Source organism: Gobio gobio (assembly GCF_949357685.1).
Source record: "Gobio gobio genome assembly, chromosome: 8".
NCBI classification, from domain to species: domain Eukaryota; kingdom Metazoa; phylum Chordata; class Actinopteri; order Cypriniformes; family Gobionidae; genus Gobio; species Gobio gobio.
Window position 1 is genome coordinate 41,882,512 of NC_137114.1, and position 21,184 is coordinate 41,903,695.

Genomic DNA, 21,184 nt, shown 5'->3' on the forward strand with positions numbered 1-21,184 from the left:
ATTCCAGCCAAATGTACTGCGGTCACGGATCAAAAAATAATACGCGTGATTTCAAAATGTAAAAACACATATACAAATATATTACACAAAATGAAAAAATAATGCAGATACGCAGTACATTTGGCGGGAATTTAATCCCAAGTGGTCCTGTCCGGTTCCGTTCGGCGGGTTTTCCGAGAATGCGGTTGCGGGTCCTTCAAATAACCGGCATGAGTGTGAACGTGACCGACTCAAATACAGGGCTGACAATAATCGTATTCTGCTGCGTGAACGTGGCCAGATTGTCAGTCTGTGCATATAGTGGTGGTGGGGATGATTCTACAGGTTTCGTCTATAACTTTGTGTTTACGCATGAGTCATTTTAATTATTTTGCTCAACTGATTTGTTCAGTGACACTGGCTCATTTAAATGCAAGTTGTGTAGCCTAATTGTTGGAGGCTTTGTTTAACTATTTTCAGTGGTGGAGCAAAAGGAGAAAAAGTATTTGGCAATATTGTGCTTAAAAAGTTACTCTGTTAACTTGAGTAAGCCTTACTTTTAAAAGATAGGAAGGAAAAATGGGCTGAATTCGAAATCGCCCCCCTAAACCCTTAATCACTATTCAACCACTATTCACTATTCCACTAATACAGTTCACTTGAAGAAGTGAATGAAAACAAGTGAGCGAATTCGGACAGTCGTTGAGTGTACATCGGCTGTACACTCGTTATTGTGGCATATATGGGATAGAATGAGTGCACTCGACGTCCACTATGGTTTTGGACACTACAAATGGAATTTCAGATTTAGCCATGATGTGCAATTCATCACAGCTAAAATAAACTGAAATGAGCTCAATTAAAGTTTTAAATGAGACATATTGGGTTATACACACTTTGGTAGGCATTATATACTTTTCTTCAGAGGTTGACAACTAGATTAAGCTAATCAAGCTAATCATCGTCAAGCACATACAAGTCTTAAAAAATAATTTATCTTTTCTTCTCCCATAATCATGATGTTACCCAACAAAATATGCCTGGTGTCCCTTTTGGCTGGTAGATACTATCATGATGCTGGCAAAAAGCATCCATTGACATTGAAAAGTAGCTATACACATTTTTGCATTTTGCAACATATAAACCTGAAATATTTCATTTTATTAAGGTAGATGTTTTAGTAGTGCCCAGTTTGTTTTTGAATGGATCTTAAAAGTATGTCATTTGGTGAAAATAGTGCTAGATTTATTTGTGGAGACTCCTTCATGGTTCTGGGCTATATTGTATACTGTAACGATTCACTGTATAAGTTAAGCCAACTTAAGCATGCCACTTAACAACAATGCTCTTTATTCAACCTATAAGCGCATCCTTTAATCTGCGATTTAGCATAAATTTCTTTCCAGACTGCGCTTGTGTTAGTTGTGGCCCCAGTATGTCCAGGCACACAGAGCTCTTGCACACCGAGCATGAGAGCATGTCAGCGGGTTCTAGTCTAGGCATCTGCTGTTGGCTCTAAATATCCCCAAATAGCATATTTCTGCAGCTGTTAGTGGCACTCGTACAGTATTGTGATGCTTTAGTCTTATACGGTACATTCCTGCTTCTAAATAATGTCTTTTCAACACCACTTAGCCACTTTGACGCACAAACAACGTAACATGATTTTAAGGAGTATGTTGATGGTGTTTCAGCCCATGCCACACAATTACTTTAGGCTGAAAATGACAGGGGAGAGTTTGTGATCTGAGTCACAGCCAGTGTAAGTTTTTTTTGTGGTTCACTCAAGTTCCAATTCAAACTCTTCAGACAGTATGAACACGAGATGAAATACGGTTTTACTCGGCCAACTTCTGCGTAACACAACATGGTCCATTATGTGTTCCACACCATACTGCCAGTGATCTGCTTTCTTCAATTCCAAACAGCTATGAATTATTTGGCTTCAGCCTTCAGAAGAATCAAAAATGGCTGGATGGAAGTGTCTGTTGAATGTTAAGAATGGATCCTGTGCTCCTCATGCAAGAGCATTCACTAAGGACATGTTTTACTGGAGACCATTGCTTCCATTTGATGTAAAGCTATTACTTTTAGAAACTAGTAGGCTAGTTATGTAGAAGCTAAATATGAATTAAATGAATGAACCAAAAGGGCTGTATTTTAAGAGCATTGTACAGCTCAGAATGGCAAGACAACTCAGTTCCTGTATAATTCACTCAGTCTGGTTTACAAAAAAGGGGGGAAACAATTAGCATCTAATATAGCATCCGCCACACAACTCCGCACGTCACCACCTTTGTTTCATTGATGTCAACATCCTGACAGTTCAAAACCTTAAAACCAAAATGCCTGGGATAAATGTACAATAAACGTCGTCTTGCAGAAATAATAATTGTATTGCATCAGAAACCTAGCGCCTCTGAACCTTTGATGTGCCCTCACGTTAGCGCATACGGAGGAAACTTCATCATTAGATGTGTCCTCCAGTGCAGCAGTGCCATCTGCTGTTCACTGCTCAACATCTGCAGGGACTATCAAACCAGTGTCAATAATATGAATGAACTAAAACGGAACAACAACAGCACTGTGTGTTAGTAATATGACTTCCGGACTTGAAGTGTCAGATTTAAAATGATTCAGCAAGTTGCCCCAATAAACCTTAGAACAACAGTGGTCTCTCCGATTCAAGAATGGTAATAATTCAACAATTATTTGCCAGGACTTTGTCCGAAGAAACAAAACATGATGGTCTAAGCAATGATTACATTAGGAGCAACAAGGGTACATGTCATGATTTTGAATAAATAACTTTAATGAGAGTAAAGCAAAGTGAAGACATACAAAAAAGAAATCATAAAATCAACTAAAAGGACAGTACGCTTGTTAAAAACTAAAACAGCAGTTGATCAAAACAGAATATATTCCATATGTAACCATGTAATGATTACTACGAACAAACTAAGGGTTTAGTTGAAAGCTCACTCACATCTTCAACTCAATGAAGACGATCAAAAAAGTGAAAAAGGATCATGTCTAAAGAGCCTGTTGTTACATAACACAGACCAACTATAAAGTGCATGATTATAAAATTCGGAGGGAAAACTTCTATGACCTTTCATAGTTATTATCTTCAAAAGTCAGATCATATATAACTGTTTGATTCCACAGTGATGGTACATCAAAAAAAACCTACATTCTTCACACAAAAACACAAGGCAGTGGCTCCTATGGCAAACTTTGAAACCTTTGTTCATTTTTCTCCCATGTTTTGATTTTTTTTTGTGCAACTTCTGACCTCTAGTAACAAAAGGACAAAATTAATGCAACACACTTCAACGAATCAACAAAGCCACGATAACCCATTACCATAATGCATGAGTGATATCCCAAATTTACGCTGTGTTAGCTTAAGCCATTTGAACTGTAGTATATAGAGTATACAGTGAAAGACACCCTTTAGTGAACAATTAAAGCATATTTAAACTTTTTTTAAATATTATTTTAATGTGATTTACAATAGAAAACCACTGCCCTGCAGAGTTTGTATATTTCTGGATAATTTATTAGTTTTTTTTTCTCTTTCATTCAGCATAAATCTGCATCTCAGGCCTGAGCTCTGTCTGGTGAAAACCTGCGTGGCCCACAGCTGTGGAATACAGTCTGTTACTATGATGAAGCGGCATGCAGCCATAGTTCGGGAAAACGCCAGAACTTCCCCGGCTGTTCTTAGGGACTTTGGGACGTATGGATACATAACTTCCAGAATAGTCCGATGGCACAAACATGCTACGAGTTCTTGTCCTACTTTGGGAAGAGAACGAAAGTCTAGGGTCCCGCTCCAGGGGCATTTTCGCTTGACTAGGTGGATGGCGAGTTTTTACACTTTGCGATCTCTTCGACCTCTGAGGGTCCCTGCTCATTGCTTGCATGTACTGGTAGTCCTCTTTGGAGTTGCTGAGAGTCTTATACCTCAGCCTGTCTTGGTTGCGGTGTGTTACACCGAAGCTATTGCTGGACCCGGTGTGTTTGAAGTCAGGGCAGCTGTACTCCTTATGTAGGGTCAGGTTACGTGGCAGTGCTGTGGTCTCGAGCCGGTGTTGTGGATAGTTGTGCATTGATCGACTCGGCTTCATTATAAGAGCTGATTTAGATCCCTGCCTACTACCATGCCTGTTTGACTTCGAGGGCACAGGCATTTCAGGCTCAGAAAGTGGGTGCTCTGGGGAGTAATGGGACACCATGGTCACCCTGTACTTCCCATCGGCCCCTTCAGTTGAAATCAGCATCTCCTTCCCAGAGTTTGACCTGCTCCTAGTGTGCGTTGTTTCTTGGCACTGACGGTCGCCTCTGACGAGATGGGGCTGGGACACAACTGGACCCGATGACCTCTCCCTGGCTGCGTTTTCCTGCCTAATGGACTGACTAAAATGTCGATCAGATAAACCTGAATTAAAAGCCCCATAGAGAGAAGGGTTCTTCATTCTTGGCTGGAGACCGGCATCTCTGATCATGAAATCGGACTCATTGTTCACCGGGAGGTTTCGTAGAGGCTTGTGGTAGTACTCTGTACTACCCATAACCTTTGATGAACGAGAAGGCAGTTTGCCCAGTGTGTAAGAGAGCGTGTATCCATGATTGTTCTCTCGGTATTGATTGTATCGAGCCTCTGAATAGGGGCTGTACCTATACCGAACCTTCCCATCTTCAAAATAAGGACGCACTTGCTGGATGTCCGATGCCGGTGGTTTTTGGTAAGGTTTTCTCTGGCTGCCTTGATGCTGGAGGAATAAAAACTTGTCCTCTGGTGGAGTGTGCATTGAACGTACCCTGCGGATAGTGGGATATACGGAGGCTCCATCTAATGGCGGATACCTTGGTCCTCCATGTCTATAGAGACCGACTGAGGAGTAGTCTTCCCGTTGACCTTTATATTTAATGGACTGGTGTAGGGATCGTGGTGCAAGGGTATTGCAGTAGTTTCTTGAGAGAACTCTGGGGTGGGGATGTTCATCGTCAGGCTGATAATAAGGGGTGCTTTGCCCAACTGGACTTGACCATTGTTGGGAATAAGCAGACCTTTGGTCTCTGGTTTTGTACTGATACACTACACTTGGTGGAGTGCTTGAGGCTTGTGGAAGAGCTTCGTGCACTGAAGCCGGCATGGCTGTTTCTGCCAAAATGGCTCGGAAGTTGGCGGCATTAGCAGCCTGCTTGTTGTGCAGTGCATCGATGGCTGAATGACTATCCAAGGAAGAAAATCTCTCCGAAAGAATTGGCTGTAAACTTCCACCTACCTCCATCTCAGCATCAAGACTTGATCCACCTCCATCTGTACCAACTCCAACATGACGGATGTTATCTCTCATAGTTGTCTGGCTCTTTGAAGCCAGCTGAATCTCTGGATCTCTGCGAGGAGAGAAACCCTGAGAGGGCACATGAGTGCACTGGCCACCAGCTGGTGCATCACAACCATCAGAGAAGCTGAGTCCGCTCTCACTTCCATGGCAGGCGCAGGTGCTGCGTAGGCTGCCTGCATCGGTGTGGCTCTCAGTAGACATGGTGCTTGATGGATCTGGGAAAGTCCTGCTAGACACATACCGCTCCTCTCTATCAGACGATGTCTGTAGAGGAGGAGGAAACTGGAGGGTGAAGAGTGGGTTTTGATGATGAACTGGAGAAATAGGTGTGGGAGGTTCAGAGCTTCCACGTTTGCTGAGTCGAGTGGCCTGCTGGGCGGATTCTGCTAGCTCTAGAGCTAGCATACGGGCGGCACTTTTTACTGAAGGCTGGGGTGTTATGAGAGACACAGACCTCACCAAACCAGGCGTACATTCAAATGTCACTGCACCTAGAAGGAGAAAAACAAACCAACACTTTAAAGAGAGGAACACAGGACCAAAATACAATTTGAAAGAAAGGTTAATGTTAACTTTCTGCCTTTCTCTAGCAAATATCCTATTCCATTAGGTCAAATACTAGTTTTGCTAACATTGTTAGCTTTCTCTCATCATTATTAATTGTCTCTATTCCTTCAAGTTAAATGCTAGCCTTGCTAATATTGTTATGTCTTTCTAGCTAACATTCCCAAACTGGTGTATTCATACCCTTAAGCTAGTTTCAGGGGGTACTTAGAAATGTTTTAAATTTGCATTGTTAATCCAATAAATCAAAAAGTACAACTTAAAAAATATTATGGCTGTTATAACATTTATTTATAAACTATTGTTTGATTTTTTTTTTCTGTAATCAACAGCGTAACACATTCAGTTACTGTATTAGGGAAAGTATAACAAAAATTAAGACTTGGGTTCAGCAATTTCTATAGATAACACTTGTGTAGTCGAGTATTTGGATGAATGTAAAGCTGCCACTGACCCGAGTCTGCTCTTCTGTGCTCCTTGACATCTGCGTATTTATTTTCTGCTTTGCAAAAACTTGCAGAACGCTGATGGCCTTCACCACCTCTCGTGGACACACTGGGCTTTTTCACCAGGGACATAATGTCAGAAGGACAGGACACAGTACTACTCTTTGCTACTGAGCTCTTTGCTTTGCCCTCATGGCCAGTCTTAGAGGTGCCCACCTCCAGGTTAGTGGAGGCGGCTGGCACTTCAGACGGTTTGTGATTTGCATCTTCTGAGTGGAGTGGGATGAGATCAGGTGGCTGGGAGGGACTTGTGACTTTGTCTGAAGGCCCAGAATCAATGCGGCTGCCTCCCGCCTTCTTGCGACTGCCTCTTTTCTTCCCTTCAGATACTGTGGGATCAACCAGCTGCGTGGACTGAAAGGCCAACGGGTCTATGTCTAAGGAGGCTATGCTTATAAACTCAGCTTCTGCTGCAGGGTGGGGTGGAGATATAAGAGCTGGCACACAGGAGGAAGAGGAAACCGTGTCCTTTATGTGGTATTTGAGACTGGAGCGGGAGTCTCCAGTCAATCTGCTGTCCAGCAGCTCCTCATTAAAGGAGATTGACAAAGCATCACTGGTGGAGAGAGGTCTACGTGGACGATAGATTTTTGATCCACCTGAGACAGAAAAACAGACATCAGCCTATGGATGAGCATACAGTAACAACAGTAAAGCAAGTGAAAAGTCACTGGAACGGTTCTGTAAAGGGGCCCTTTCTCCTAAACCACACCACCAAAGATGTGTCAGCAAACCCAGAAGACACATTAACAGAATGTGAGAGACAGATGTGATATTTCAGTGCTATGCGTTAGGCAGTAGAACTATTTGACAAGTCGTATAAAAAAAGCTTAAAGCACCTTTAAATATGGAAATGGAAAAAAGGGAAAGGATTTTACCCTCAAAGTTATGTGAAGAGGACAGAGATTCTTCACTTTTAGCAGATCTTAGTGTTCCAGTGTCACCTCTTCCACCTGTAAAAATGAACCAGAGTTCAATGACTACATTTGTTTTTTATCCTGCTGACTACATATGCCTACACTACGGTTAAAAAGTATGGGGTCAGTAAATTTTTATTCAGGGTGCATTAAATTGATCAAATTGACAGTAAAGACATTTATAATGTTACAAATGTTTTCTTTTTCAAATAAATGCTGTTCTTTTGAACTAGCTATTATCTAAGAATCCCCCCAAAAAAGGTTGCATTCCACAAAAAAAATATTAATTTCTGAAGAATCATGTGACACTGAAGACTAGAGTAATGATGCTGAAAATTCAGCTTTGCCATCACAGGAATACATAACAATTTAAAAATATATAAAACACAAAAATATTTAAGACACAGTATGTAAGTTTCACCGCTAGAGTTTGCTTAATCAAAACAAAGGTGTAACTTGATGACGTTGTGAATGAGTGTGGAATCATGGGAGGAATCCGATGGACTCGGGCAGGATGTTCAAGTTCACGAATGAATTAAAGTTTTATTAACGTTGCGGCTGTATGAAGCAGGATTCGCCGAGAGCCCTTGTGAGCGAATGCTAATGAGAGAGACTTGTGCGAAACACCGGTCTGTGAGCTTTTATTATGATTATGCTGCAGTCGCCGATTCTGCTCTTTTCGTTGTGTATGTGGGGTAACGCAGCGCTGTTTTACATGGTTAAAACAATCATACTAAATACATTTGTGTGTGTTGAAAGTTATGCTATAACGTTACTCTGTGCGTTCGCTCTGTGGCTTGTATGAGAGACTTGTTGCATTTTGCAGTAATCTAGATCGATATTAGAATATCATATTTAAAAAAAAGCAGGATGACTAAATTACAGGCAATTAATTTTTAAATATATTGTATGGTGGAGAAAGTTCTCTCTGATTATGTAAGCCACTTGACAAAATAGTGTTGTCTCTGAGGCGTGGTAAAAACATTACTCGTGGTGAATCAAGAAAACATGCGATTCAAACAATAAGACTAACCGTGTTGCTCTGTATAACCATGAGTAGTTCTGTTGATGAATGTATCCAAACAGTTGCTCGCCTGTCTAATAAAATGCATACTATATTAAAGTGTCTTTGGTGTTTCTGTGGTTTCTACGGAAATCAAGGGTAGCGCGGGTATGACATCATTGACAGGCGACGCAAAGACACGGTCCGTAACGGTGTTTAAAATAGCTGATTTCTCTGGATTTAAACATTGTTAGAAACATTTTAGATCATGTAAGTACACATCAACAAAATATAACACTGTTCTAGTGGTTTTTAGATATTTGAATCTAAAAATCTTACATACTGTGCCTTTACTTGTAAAGAAAATATCACGGTTTCACTGTATTTTTAATTTTTTTTAAACAAAGCCTTCGTAAGGATAAGAAATTTCTTTTAAAAACACGTGACAGTAATGACTAAAAATGCCCTCTAGGTTAGGCAGCTCACTAGGATTTGGAACAGATACAGGTTGATATTAAAAAGAGAGTCAAAGCTGCACCTGGAAGGGGTGTGGTTTTCATCTCATTGGGCTCACTGGGATGCCGGTGCAGTTTGGGCTTGGCAGTAGTAGAGGACTTTCCCATATTAAAGAAGGAAAGCCAGTTTCCCACGGGAGACTTCTTCGCCTTGGTTGAGCCCTTCTTCCTACATTTACCAGCAACAATTTCCAGTTACTACTCCACATATGCTAAATGATAAATACCACACGACTAAAACTAGAACAAACTGACAGACCTTTCAGAAGGGAAGTCTATGACGGTGTGGAACTTGCCCTGCAGGGCACCAGGTCCCTCTCCCACATCGATATACCTGCTGTCGGGAGACACGGGAGAGTTGAGCTGGGCTTGAGTCCGGGCCTGGGCTTCCTCCAGAGAAAGCAGCTTAGTGGATGGAGAGCTCACCATTAGTGTCTTGGGTCGAGCTAAAGTGGTGTGGCCTGTGGATTCAGGTTAGAGTTATGAGCTCATTTAATATCCTCATTAGTAGAGTTTGATCTAAAAATCAATTCTGGTGGGAGGAGAATTGCCGAGGCTCATTTCTCACCTGTGCTGTGGCGGATCAGAGTGCTGAGTTTGGAACTGAACAGAACATCGACGTGATTAAGGATGAACTCCACAACAACCGACTGAACGCGTACTTCCATGAAAGCAGAGGTACCGCTGAAACACGCTGACTCAATCTGTTTAGACCTGCAACATTCGAGGGACAGTGAATTTTTTGGACACAAATAACAGCTTTACAGACAAATTCACCCAAAAGCACTGTTGAAGTCACCTGAGAAGATTTGGAGCCCAGACAATTGCAAGGTTTTTGCAGTGCATGTTGGTGACGGCACTGTATGTTCCCATTCGGGATAAATGTCTCATGAGAAACTCCAGAGTCCTGGAAACAAAGCACAAGAACAAAGATGTCCATTAATATCCTTATGGGATAGTTAAAATTAAAATTGTCTTTTATTCTTCCTCAAGTCATTTAAAACTGTAATGATGTTCTTTTGTTTTTAAAGAACACAAAAGATATTTTCAAGAAAGTTTTTGTCCACTGGTTCCCACTCACTTTCATTGAAACTAATGTTCTTCAAAATATCTTCTTTTGTGTTACACGGGGGAAAAAAGTCATAGAGGTTTGGAATGACATGAGGATGAGTAAATATTGGGTGAAATCCCTTAAAATTCAAACACAGATGCATTTCTCTCTTTATTTATAAAAAATATGAATCATCGGATAAAGAGAAAACTGCACTTCTCTTTCTCGTCAGCAGAGGATGCTGTGCACTCATCTAACCTGTAGTGTGGTGGAGGCAGCTGCTGTATGACGTCATGGACTTTGACCAGCCTCTCCTCATCAGTGGCTGCCGATACAGCGTCCTGGGAAAATATGCCAAAACATCACCTCTGTGCTCCAATATTGTTACAACACAAAACGAATCAATGTATCTGTGTAGTTTTTGAAGCTTACTGAAAATTTCTCATATAGCTGGTAGGTCAGCAGTGGGTTGGGAAGCTCCCGGAAGTAAAGTTTGCACAGCGATCCCACCGAATGAATGTCCTGGACGTAGCTGTCCTTCGTGAGATCTGGAACATGCTCCGAGTCAAACTCGTGCCTGCAGACAAAGGAAGTTGATGCATTTTCTTTTATATAATGTTTTAAACTGTATTGAACTTTCTGTTCATCCAAAAAAAAAGTATCATGGTTTCCACAAAAATATTAGGCAGCAAAACAGTTTTTTAACATTGAACTGGTTACAATGATACCGTTTTTACTTTATTTTTGATCAAATAAATGAATGTCTTGGTGAGCATAAAGACTTAAAATCTTACCAACCCTAAACTTTTGCATGGTAGCACACACTGAAAAAAATTAAATAAATGTATTGCTTGTTCAAATTGCCTAGGACAAAATGTATAGCAATTGTGTTGCTTTAGCTCATTTTAACTAACTTAATTTGATTGTGTTCAATCCACTTAAATATAAGTCAAATTGAAGTTTACGTATTCCGTTTGTGTTGAGATTACATTAATGATTTGTGTTGCATTAACTGAAACTGGACGGGGCTTGTTAGTTCCCAGCATGCTTTGCATATGGCTAAATCAAGAGAGAGTAAATGTTATTTTATGCATTTTTGAGCAAGATGAGAAAGGGGGAGACTTGATTGTGTTTAATATTCAATTATGTTGGAATTTAAATTACAGTGGGTTACCATTGTGGAGAAGAGTGGAGCATTTGCTTAGGCTGTGGTGGACTAATACAACTAATGTCATAACGGCTTTCCTAAAGGAGCTTTTATTGCTTAGAATTTAAGATGCTAATGTGTGCTATTGCTAGCTAAAAGTTTGTCAACTAGTTAGTGCAGTTTTATAATTCAGTTCAGTGTAACATTAAAGTATAGGAAATTGATGCGGATGAATGAATAAATGAAATTGAATGCTTGAATCATGTCAGGGAGCCATATAAAATTAACTTTGAGACTACTTAATTGGGTCAAAATGTAAGGCTTAAAATGTATTCATTCCATGATGTTGAAGTAACATGAACAATGTTTGTTTAACTGAATCGATTCATGTGGGACCGATGTACACAATTAAATCATGTAAATACAACACTTTTTTTTCAATGTATATACACTATATACACTCAAAGATTGGCATAATACATGAAAATTGACAGGAAATGTTAAATTGACGTACAGCTGCAGCTCACGTGCATGAAAGTTGGGGTTGGAGGGCCCATTTGTATTTGTTTCTGAAATACTGCCCATCCCTGTATATACTGTTCACATTTTTATATACAACCGAAAAATGACAACATTTTCTATACATTTTTGAAACATAAACCTCACCTCAGTTTCTGAATGTTAGAGGAAATTCCAGACAAGCGGTAAATTCCGTCCACGACTCCATGTCTCTCAATGAACTCAGTGCAGCTTCTGATGACCTGTGGAACTGTTGGACACACATGAAATCGGCACTTTTAATACGACCTACACAAAATTACCTTTTAGATGCAATAAACTTCCTCAAATGTCTCTCTCCGCTCACCATCATGGCCTGAGTTAAGCAAATGTTCTCCAAGGTCACAGCCGAAAACCCTCTCTTTCAGGATACCTCGCTGTTTCAGCTTCTGCTTGGTGGGACGCGACTTCATGAATGTGCGCAGAAATGTGATCAGCTTGCCATGCTTCTTAGACACTACAGAAAATGAAAATAACACAGCTTTCAAATCAGTGTTGTCAGTAACACCTCTAAATATCCTAAGGCTGATATAAAGTTTAAATAATACACCCGTGAGAGAGATGTTTTATTCTTCCTTCAAAATTAAGGGTCTTAGTTGGTCCTTATCATAAAAATAAAAATTTGTAATGGGTTACATTTTTTTTTTTAATTATCCTGATCAGCTGATGAGTCATATCTCTAATGGAAGAAATTTAGGGTAATACACTTACTCCCGTTTTACAATATTCTGGGCAAAAAGTGTGTACCTGGTTTGGCCAATGAGCTGGTCACGTTTGAAGGGATTTTCTCACTAATTAGTTCCACACATTCAGACGGAAAGAAACCCACCTGTGAATGGAAAGATAAAATGATGACTACCATAATTCCAAAACTACCATAATTACTCTCTTTAAACAGTCTGAAATCCCTTAAAGACACAGCTGTAAATAAGTCTGTGAATCCCTCAGTATATAAAATTTACAATCTTGCTGCAGCACAATATGAATACATTATCAATAGCCCTGTGTATCAGTAGGAATTACTTTACAACACGTTTATCACCACCAGGAGAAACACTGACTAATGAGTCGATGTTGTGACTCAGATGTGACCAATAAAACTGCAACAACATCTCAGTAAACATATTTCTAAAGTGATGACAGTTCCCCTTCGTTCAGTCACTACGACGTAACGTTAGTGACTAACGAATGGGGGTTTCGCTTAGAAGCCTATCAACTTCGAGTTTTGAGAAAACGCCCAATGGCGTGCCAATGCCATGGGGCATGCGGAATTTGCATACGTAGCTCCGCCTCACTGCGTGAGTATATAAGGAAGTACGAGGCAATATCGCATTATGTTTCTGCTTTCGGAGCCAAGAGTACCTACCTCTTCACTCCTACAGCCTTCTGAGACTCTGTCAGCTTCTTCGAGACGAGCAGCTTTCCAGTCGGTGTTGGTGTGACGGCGCGTTCCAGTGATCGCATACTTCCTGCCTGCTGATCTGTGCAGTGGTCCGCCTGACAGCTGGTGTGTGTTTCCCTGGGCGCTTCGGCATCGACTGCAAGGTTTTCCTCTCACAAAAAGAGCTTGCGCGTGGCACGTCTTTTTCAAGACGGCTCGCCCGTGCACTTCCGGGTGCGATCGATTTTCCGCTGCTGTCTGAGGACGCATTCACTGCTCGAGCGTGTTTGGGCTTCAGCGCGCACGGGCAGTGTTTGCGGATGTGTCACGTTTCCATTACGGGGGCGTGACCATCGCGATGTCACGGTCGAGACTCAATGATCTCCGTGAGGAGAGAGAGTCCCCTCTGCCACACCCCAATCTACCGTCCCCGAGTGAGATGGTACTTTGGCTGGTGGCCAGGGTGACCTGAGGGCGGTGCTGTGGTATTAAGAACCCCGACGTTCATTCCTCGGGCCACACCCCCCTCTTATACATCGCTTCCGCGAGTGTTGGATTGAATCTACGGCCCGTCTCTGACGCCCCGTTCGTTCAGTTCACGCTCCGGATAGCAGTGAGATGTCGATCGCCGCATCCCAAGGTGGGCTGGAGTCCTTTGGGGATGACGATTAGGTTGTGCTCCGCCTCCGGGTGTGTCAGCACTGCCTGATCTGACCTAAAGTTGACAGCCATGTTATCTCGGGCAGCCGCGAGTCTCGCGCTGGTGTGGAACTCCGCCCAGTCGTGGGTGCTCGTGGTTGCGCGATTGGTTTTTGGGGGCGGCACCCGACAGCTGTTGGGCCCCGCCCCCAATACCTTTCGCTCCCGGGGTGCATGAGGAGATCACGCGGTCCCGGAAGTCCCCGTGCTTCTCGCGACCGTTTGGTGGCCTCCTCCGCCTTCTCTGCCCTTGATGGGGCCGCGGCCTAGGGTACACTGGGGCCCCCTCCCCCCCCACTGTTGAACTCTCTGTTGCGCACTACGGTGTCCACAGAGGGCTTTGACGTGGCGTGGTGTGGCTGTCCTAAGCACCCCCCCCAAAGCCTGTGGGCTCGTCTACTTCGGTGGCGTGGTCCCGCAGTGCTACGGGCAGGCCGCCGCCCCTTTGCACATGCACAAGGGTGGAGCCGACCCAGGGCTCTTCATTGAGCTGCGTGCCGCAACTGACCCCGCCCCCGGGCGGTGAAGGTGGCCACACGCTCCCTGGGTCGGGCGATGTCCACAGCTGTGGTCCGGGAGAACACCAGGCCTTACCTGGTGATGTGGAGGACGTTGAGCGGGCCCGCCTCCTCAACTCACCCATATCCCAGGCTGGCCTCTTCGGCGGCGCGGCTGAGAACTGCGCCCAACAGTTCTCGGCCGCCCCAGAGCAGACTGAGGCTGCAACACGTACTGCCCCGGCGGCCAGCTGCTGCACCAGCCGCCGGCCCAGTCGCCTCAGTCCGCTCGCCGCCGAGGGCGCCCTCCCTCTTCCCGCCCGGCCCCAGCAGCAGCCTTCACCTGGGCCGCGCCGTGGAGGTGGTTGAGGATGTCGCCCAGTCCGCTCCCCAGACTGGTTAAACGCCAGGATGGAGGTGGACAACTCAGAGATGGGTTCCAGTTCTTCCCAGGGGATGGTCGCAGGGCCTCTCCTTCCCCCGGTGGAGGGCCGGGGGAAAATCCTTCCGCTGCTGGCCCCCGGGCTAGCAGCGCTTGGGAAGAACTCATGTTCCTGTCTCTGAGCACCCAGAGACCGGTGATGACAGTGCGCGCCACCCTCGGGTCTCGCCACTCGCATCCCTCTCTGTCGCCAGCCCCCTGGCAGAGCAGACCCCAGTGGAACGCGAGTCCTTCCCTGGTCTCCTCTGTCAGGGCGCAGCCGTTAACCGTGCTCCGACCCGGGGACGCCCAACAGCCTCCCCTGTCCGCGCCGGTAACGCTGCCTCGCTGCCCCACCCAGGGTACGTCTGTCGTCCGGATGACCCCGTTGGTGCAGTCTCTGGAAGCCTGGCTTCAGCTTCCGGGGCTGTCCCGCTGGGCTGCCCGGACCATCAGGCTCGGCTACGCGATTCAGTTCGCGCAGGCTCCTCCCCGTTACAGGGGAGTCCGCTATACCATGACCGGGGCCCATGCCCCCGTCATGCGTGCGGAGATTGCCACTCTACTGGCGAAGGGTGCGATCGAGCCTGTCCCTCCAGCCGAAATGAGGTCGGGGTTCTACAGCCCCTACTTCATTGTACCCAAGAAAACCGGTGGGTTACGGCCAATCCTGGACCTTCGCATCTTGAACCGATCCCTTCACCGGCTTCCGTTCGAGATGTTGACTGCGAAACGCCTTTTCGAATGCGTTCGTCCGTACGATTGGTTTGCAGCGATTGACCTGAAGGACGCCTACTTCCATGTCTCCATCCTTCCTCGACACAGACCGTTCCTACGGTTTGCTTTCGAGGGGCGGGCATACCAGTACGCAGTTCTCCCATTCGGGTTATCTCTGTCCCCTCGCGTCTTCACGAAGATCGCCGAGGCAGCCCTTGCGCCCCTTTGGCAGCACGGGGTCCGCATCCTGAACTACCTCGACGACTGGCTCATACTAGGCCACTCTCGAGAGCAGGTTTGCGGACACAGAGATCTGGTTCTCCACCACTTAACCCGTCTGGGCCTTCGGGTCAACTGGGAGAAGAGCAAACTTTGCCCCGTGCAGAGGATCTCTTTTCTCGGTATGGAGGTCGACTCGGTCGCCATGTACGCGCAGCCTTCGAGCGAGCGCGCGCAGTCTCTGCTGACTTGCCTCCGACAAATCGAGAGCAAGAATGCGGTTCCACTGAAACTTTTTCAGAGGCTCCTGGGGCATATGGCATCTGCAGCCGCGGTAACGCCGCTCGGATTGCTTCATATGAGACCGCTTCAGCACTGGCTTCGCGATCGAGTCCCGAGATGGGCATGGCAGTCTGGCACGCTCCGGATCCAAGTGACTCGGGCCTGCTTACAGACACTCACCCCGTGGTCGAACCTCAGCTTTCTACGGGCCGGTGTGCCCTTAGAACGAGTTTCCAGGCATGTTGTCGTATCGACGGATGCTTCTGCCACGGGCTGGGGTGCCATGTGCAATGGACAAGCAGCCGCGGGCTCCTGGACAGGACCCCAGCGCCTCCTGCATGTCAATTGCCTCGAGTTGCTGGCAGTACGGTTCGCCCTGCACCGCTTCCGAGCGTTGCTGAAGGGTCAACATGTGCTTGTCCGGTCAGACAACACGGCCGTAGTAGCGTACATCAACCACCAGGGCGGTCTACGCTCCCGCCGCATGTCTCAACTCGCCCGCCATCTCGTCTTATGGAGTCAGAAGCGCCTGAGGTCCCTTCGTGCTGTCCATATTCCGGGAGTCCTGAACCACGCAGCCGACGAGCTCTCGCGGTTTCAGCCTCTCCCGGGAGAATGGAGACTCCATCCCCGGACGGTTCAGCTGATTTGGGAACAGTTCGGCGACGCACAGGTAGACCTGTTTGCCTCCCACGACTCTTCCCACTGCAGCCTGTATTATTCCCTGACCGAGGGCACGCTCGGCACGGATGCACTGGCGCACAGCTGGCCGCGGGGCCTACGCAAATATGCGTTTCCCCCAGTGAGCCTACTCGCACAGCTTCTGTGCAAGATCAGGGAGGACAAGGAGCAGGTCCTTTTGGTCGCCCCGTACTGGCACGGCCGGACCTGGTTCTCCGAACTCATTCTCCTTGCGACAGCCCCTCCCTGGCCTATTCCTCTGAGACCGGACCTCCTTACTCAGAGACGGGGCACCCATTGGCACCCGCGTCCCGACCTTTGGAACCTCCACGTGTGGCTCCTAGACGGGACCCGGCAGGTTTGAGTGGCCTACCACCTACGGTGGTCGCCACCATCACTTCCGCTAGAGCAGAGTCCACTCGGCATGCCTATGCGTTGAAGTGGAACCTCTTCGTCACCTGGTGCTCTTCCCGCCAAGAAGACCCCTGGAAATGTCCGATCGGGTCCGTGCTTCAGTTTCTCCAAGAGGGGCTGGAGCGAAGGCTGTCTCCCTCCACCCTCAAGGTATATGTGGCCGCAATATCTGCCCACCACGATCTCTTGGAGAACAAAAAGGTAAGTCAGCACGACCTGGTCATCAGGTTCCTGAGGGGAGCTAGGAGACTGAATCCTCCTCGCTCTCCTCTCGTACCCTCTTGGGACCTCGCAGTAGTGTTAACTGCTCTGCAGAGACCTCCCTTTGAGCCTTTGCGGTCGGTCGATATTAAGTTTCTGTCTATGAAGACGGCTCTGCTGACCGCATTGGCCTCAGTCAAGAGGGTCGGGGACCTGCAGGCATTTTCGGTTGACGAAGCGTGCCTGGAGTTCGGGCCGGCTAACTCTCACGTGATCCTGAGACCCCGGCCTGGATATGTGCCCAAGGTTCCCACCACTCCGTTCAAGGACCAGGTGGTGAACCTGCAAGCGCTGCCTTTGGAGGAGGCAGACCCAGCCTTGGCATTGCTCTGTCCAGTACGCGCTCTCCGCGCCTACGTAGACATGACGCAGTGTTTCAGGACCTCAGACCAGCTCTTTGTCTGTTATGGTGGAGAGCGGAAGGGAAGTGCTCTCTCAAAGCAAAGGCTGTCTCACTGGATAGTGGACACCATTGCTTTGGCTTACCAGCAGCAAGGCCGACCATGTCCCCTTGGTGTGAGGGCACACTCCACCCGGAGTGTGGCTTCCTCTTGGGCTCTAGCGCATGGCGCCTCGCTAGCAGACATCTGCAGAGCTGCAGGCTGGGCGACACCCAACACATTCGCCAGATTCTATAATCTCCGAGTGGAGCCAGTGTCTGACTATGTACTCGCTCCCCCGAGGGGCCGGTAAGGACCAGGTTCAGGTGTCTTCGCTTGCTCGCCACTCCACTCCACGGACTGGATACGTGCGATATTTCCTCAGGTGAGTTCCCCGAGAGCCCTGAGCTCCTCCAGCACTGTCGACGCCGACATCAGTTCAGTCTGCCCTCTCGAGCCCAGACCCTCATGTCCGGCCAGGTGCCCCATGTGCATGGTTCCCTCTGGCGACCCCCACATGTGTATTTCACCGTAAGTCTCCGCAGTGAGCGGGTTTCTTCCCTTGGCGTGTCCCCGCCACCCCTAGGGTTAAAAATCCACCTTCGGCTGGTACCCTAGAGATCTCCCATATGCAACCCTCTCCGGGTCATATGTGTCTCTTAAGTCCTCCCCACGGGTAGGCATCTTGGCATTCCCTCACTGGGATATGCTTCCCAGTGTACCTTGGTAATCCTGTGTTAAGTGGGAGTCCTTCGTCCGTACTAGTCTTACGACAGGGTACTCACACTTACGCAGGGCGCTGGAAGACAGCTGAGTGGCGGGATTATATTGGGACCCCCATTCGTTAGTCACTAACGTTACGTCGTAGTGACTGAACGAAGGGGAACGTCTCGGTTACGGATGTAACCCTCGTTCCCTGAGGAGGGAACGGAGACGTAACGTCCCCTTGCCACATCAGCTGTGTTGCCTGGAACGCAGGAGTTCAGTCTTGGCTCCTCAAGCAGGTAACATAATGCGATATTGCCTCGTACTTCCTTATATACTCACGCAGTGAGGCGGAGCTACGTATGCAAATTCCGCATGCCCCATGGCATTGGCACGCCATTGGGCGTTTTCTCAAAACTCGAAGTTGATAGGCTTCTAAGCGAAACCCCCATTCGTTAGTCACTAACGTTACGTCTCCGTTCCCTCCTCAGGGAACGAGGGTTACATCCGTAACCGAGACGTTTTCCAACACGTGGGATTTTTTTATGAAATTACGTATGCAGTGGAATAAACTGCAGTGCCGTGACATAATAGGAATATACAGTGACTTTATTTTAAAGAATGTTACAATATAAAACATACATTATTCTGTTAGAATAATAAAAAATAAAGTGAAACAAAAAAATAAAGAAAATAAAGTGAAACAAAGTAAAATAAAAAAGTAAGTAAAATAAAACAAAAATAAAGTAAAGCAAAATAAAGTCAAGTAAAAAAAGTAAAAGTAAAATAAAAGTTAAAAAAATTAAGTTAAAGGATTAGTTCACTTTTAAATAAACTTTTGCTGATAATTTACTCACCTCCATGTCATCCAAGATGTCCATGTCTTTCTTTCTTCAGTCGTAAAGAAATTAAGGTTTTTGATGAAAACATTCCAGGATTTTCTCCATATAATGGACTTCAATATGGGCACCAAACGGTTCAAGTTCCAAAGGCAGTTTCAGTGCAGCTTCAAAGGGCTTTAAACAATACCAGACGACGAATAAGGGTCTTATCTAGCGAAACGATTGGTCATTTAAATAAAAATAAAAATAAAAGTTTACGTTTTATAAGCACAAATGCTCGCCTTGCTCTGTTCTGTGATGCGGTGACATCACGTAATACGCAATTACGTTGAAAAGGTCACGCTTGACGTGTTCAGTGTTTACAAATGTACAGAAGGAGGACCATATACACATATTCAAATGTCTTTATGTCAGTTTATCGTTTAAAATGCCCATTTCGTGTGCGTATCCTGGGTGTTTTAATATAAGAAAGCCTAAAAGAAAATTCTCTCATAGATTTCCTGTACACAATCCTGAGCGATTGAAACTGTGGTTGCTTGCGCTGCACTTTGATGACGACTTCACGAGCGCGCATCACAGAACAGACCAAGGCGAGCATTTGTGCTTATAAAACTTAAACTTTTTTTATTTTTATTTAAATGACTTATCATTTCGCTAGATTAGACCTTTATTCATCGTCTGGTATTGTTTAAAGCCCTTTGAAGCTGCACTGAAACTGTCATTTGGACCTTGAACCGTTTGGTACCCATTGAAGTCCATAATATGGAGAAAAATCCTGGAATGTTTTAATCAAAAACCTTCATTTCTTTTCGACTGAAGAAAGAAAGACATGGACATCTTGGATGACACGGGGGTGAGTAAATTATCAGCAAAAGTTTAAAAGTGAACTAATCCTTTAAGTAGAATAAAGTAAAGCAAAGTAAAGGTAAAGTAAGTAAAATCACTAGGGCTGGGCAAATTAACGCGTTAACGCGGGCGATTAATTTTTTCAGCTAAACACATTAAAAATATTTAACGCAAATAACGCAGCATCCGTTTTTTTATCCATTTTTGCCTAGCGTTACATGATCACGCTCCTATTCATGTAAATGCTTCCCAGCGCGTTCACTTGTATGTCAATGTCCTGTCTGTGTGTGTGTGTGTGTGTCAGTGTCAGTGTCCTGTCTGTGTGGCTGCGTCTCATGTCAGCTAATCGAAAGGACACTCTGACACACACACACACACACACACGACGCACAGACAGATTCGCGTCAGTCTCCTGCTCACATCGAGTTCTCTTTTGCTCTTGAACAAACAATAACAACAACACAGAGAATTTTGGAAATGAGATGCGCGGGACAGCGCGTCAGATCCGCGTCATGTTCGTTAGCGGCCGTTCTTAAAGTGACAGAAGAACTGATGATGCCTGTCATTAATGTTCATCAAAGAACAACGGGAACAGAGAAAATTGTAGCTTTAATGATGATTAATCTATATTTCATTTATTATTTAGGCAGTTAAGAAAGGTGTTTGATAACTATTACATTTCTTTATATGTCCAACAGAGAAGGCCATGGGTAAATATAACATTTATTATTTTGAGTTTATGTAAAGATTGTTTTAAGTTCACTTAAATTAAAAGTTGTTTTTTTAAAGCCTAATAAATGTTGAAATTGGTAGCTTTCAGTTATACTGTAATGTAAAGTCATTAATGTTTCATAGAGACATTAGTATCAGTGATACTGGCCTTCATTCATAATAAAATGCCATTACAAAACATATTTAAAATATGCTGTCTTTAAATTGTTTCTACATTAATTTGGAGAGTAACTGAAATTATTACAATATCAAAATATTAAAAACTTAAAATATTAAAAACTTGCGATTAATCGCGATTAATTACAGAAAAAATTTGATTAATTAGTTAATTTTTTTAATCGATTCCCAGCACTAAAAATAACATTAAAAAACGAGATTAAAGTAAAAAAGTAAAGTGTGATAAAGGTAAAGTAAAATAAAATGAAATAAAGTAAAATGAAGTAAAGTAAGAGTAGAGTAAAGTAAAGATAAAGTAAGTAAAATAACATAAAACAAAAACAAAATCAAGCT

General features: G+C 45.0%; 1 protein-coding gene across 2 annotated transcripts in view; it reads right to left on the reverse strand.

Annotated features, from left to right (window-relative positions):
• Window positions 1-2,776: 2,776 nt before the first annotated feature.
• Window positions 2,777-21,184, reverse strand: part of arhgap32a (Rho GTPase activating protein 32a) — a 55,526-nt gene continuing 37,118 nt past the window's right edge. The window contains exons 11-22 of one of the 2 annotated variants that reach the window (XM_079823846.1): window positions 12,345-12,426; window positions 11,905-12,054; window positions 11,706-11,808; window positions 10,325-10,469; window positions 10,151-10,233; window positions 9,641-9,748; window positions 9,410-9,555; window positions 9,101-9,302; window positions 8,865-9,010; window positions 7,285-7,359; window positions 6,355-7,005; window positions 2,777-5,827 (exon numbers count right to left, since the gene is read on the reverse strand). In XM_079823846.1, the coding sequence (XP_079679972.1) occupies window positions 3,561-5,827; window positions 6,355-7,005; window positions 7,285-7,359; window positions 8,865-9,010; window positions 9,101-9,302; window positions 9,410-9,555; window positions 9,641-9,748; window positions 10,151-10,233; window positions 10,325-10,469; window positions 11,706-11,808; window positions 11,905-12,054; window positions 12,345-12,426 (4,158 nt within the window). In that variant the 3' untranslated portion in view covers window positions 2,777-3,560. The remainder of the gene's footprint in view (window positions 5,828-6,354; window positions 7,006-7,284; window positions 7,360-8,864; window positions 9,011-9,100; window positions 9,303-9,409; window positions 9,556-9,640; window positions 9,749-10,150; window positions 10,234-10,324; window positions 10,470-11,705; window positions 11,809-11,904; window positions 12,055-12,344; window positions 12,427-21,184) is intronic. The other variant, XM_079823847.1, reaches the window with a different exon arrangement.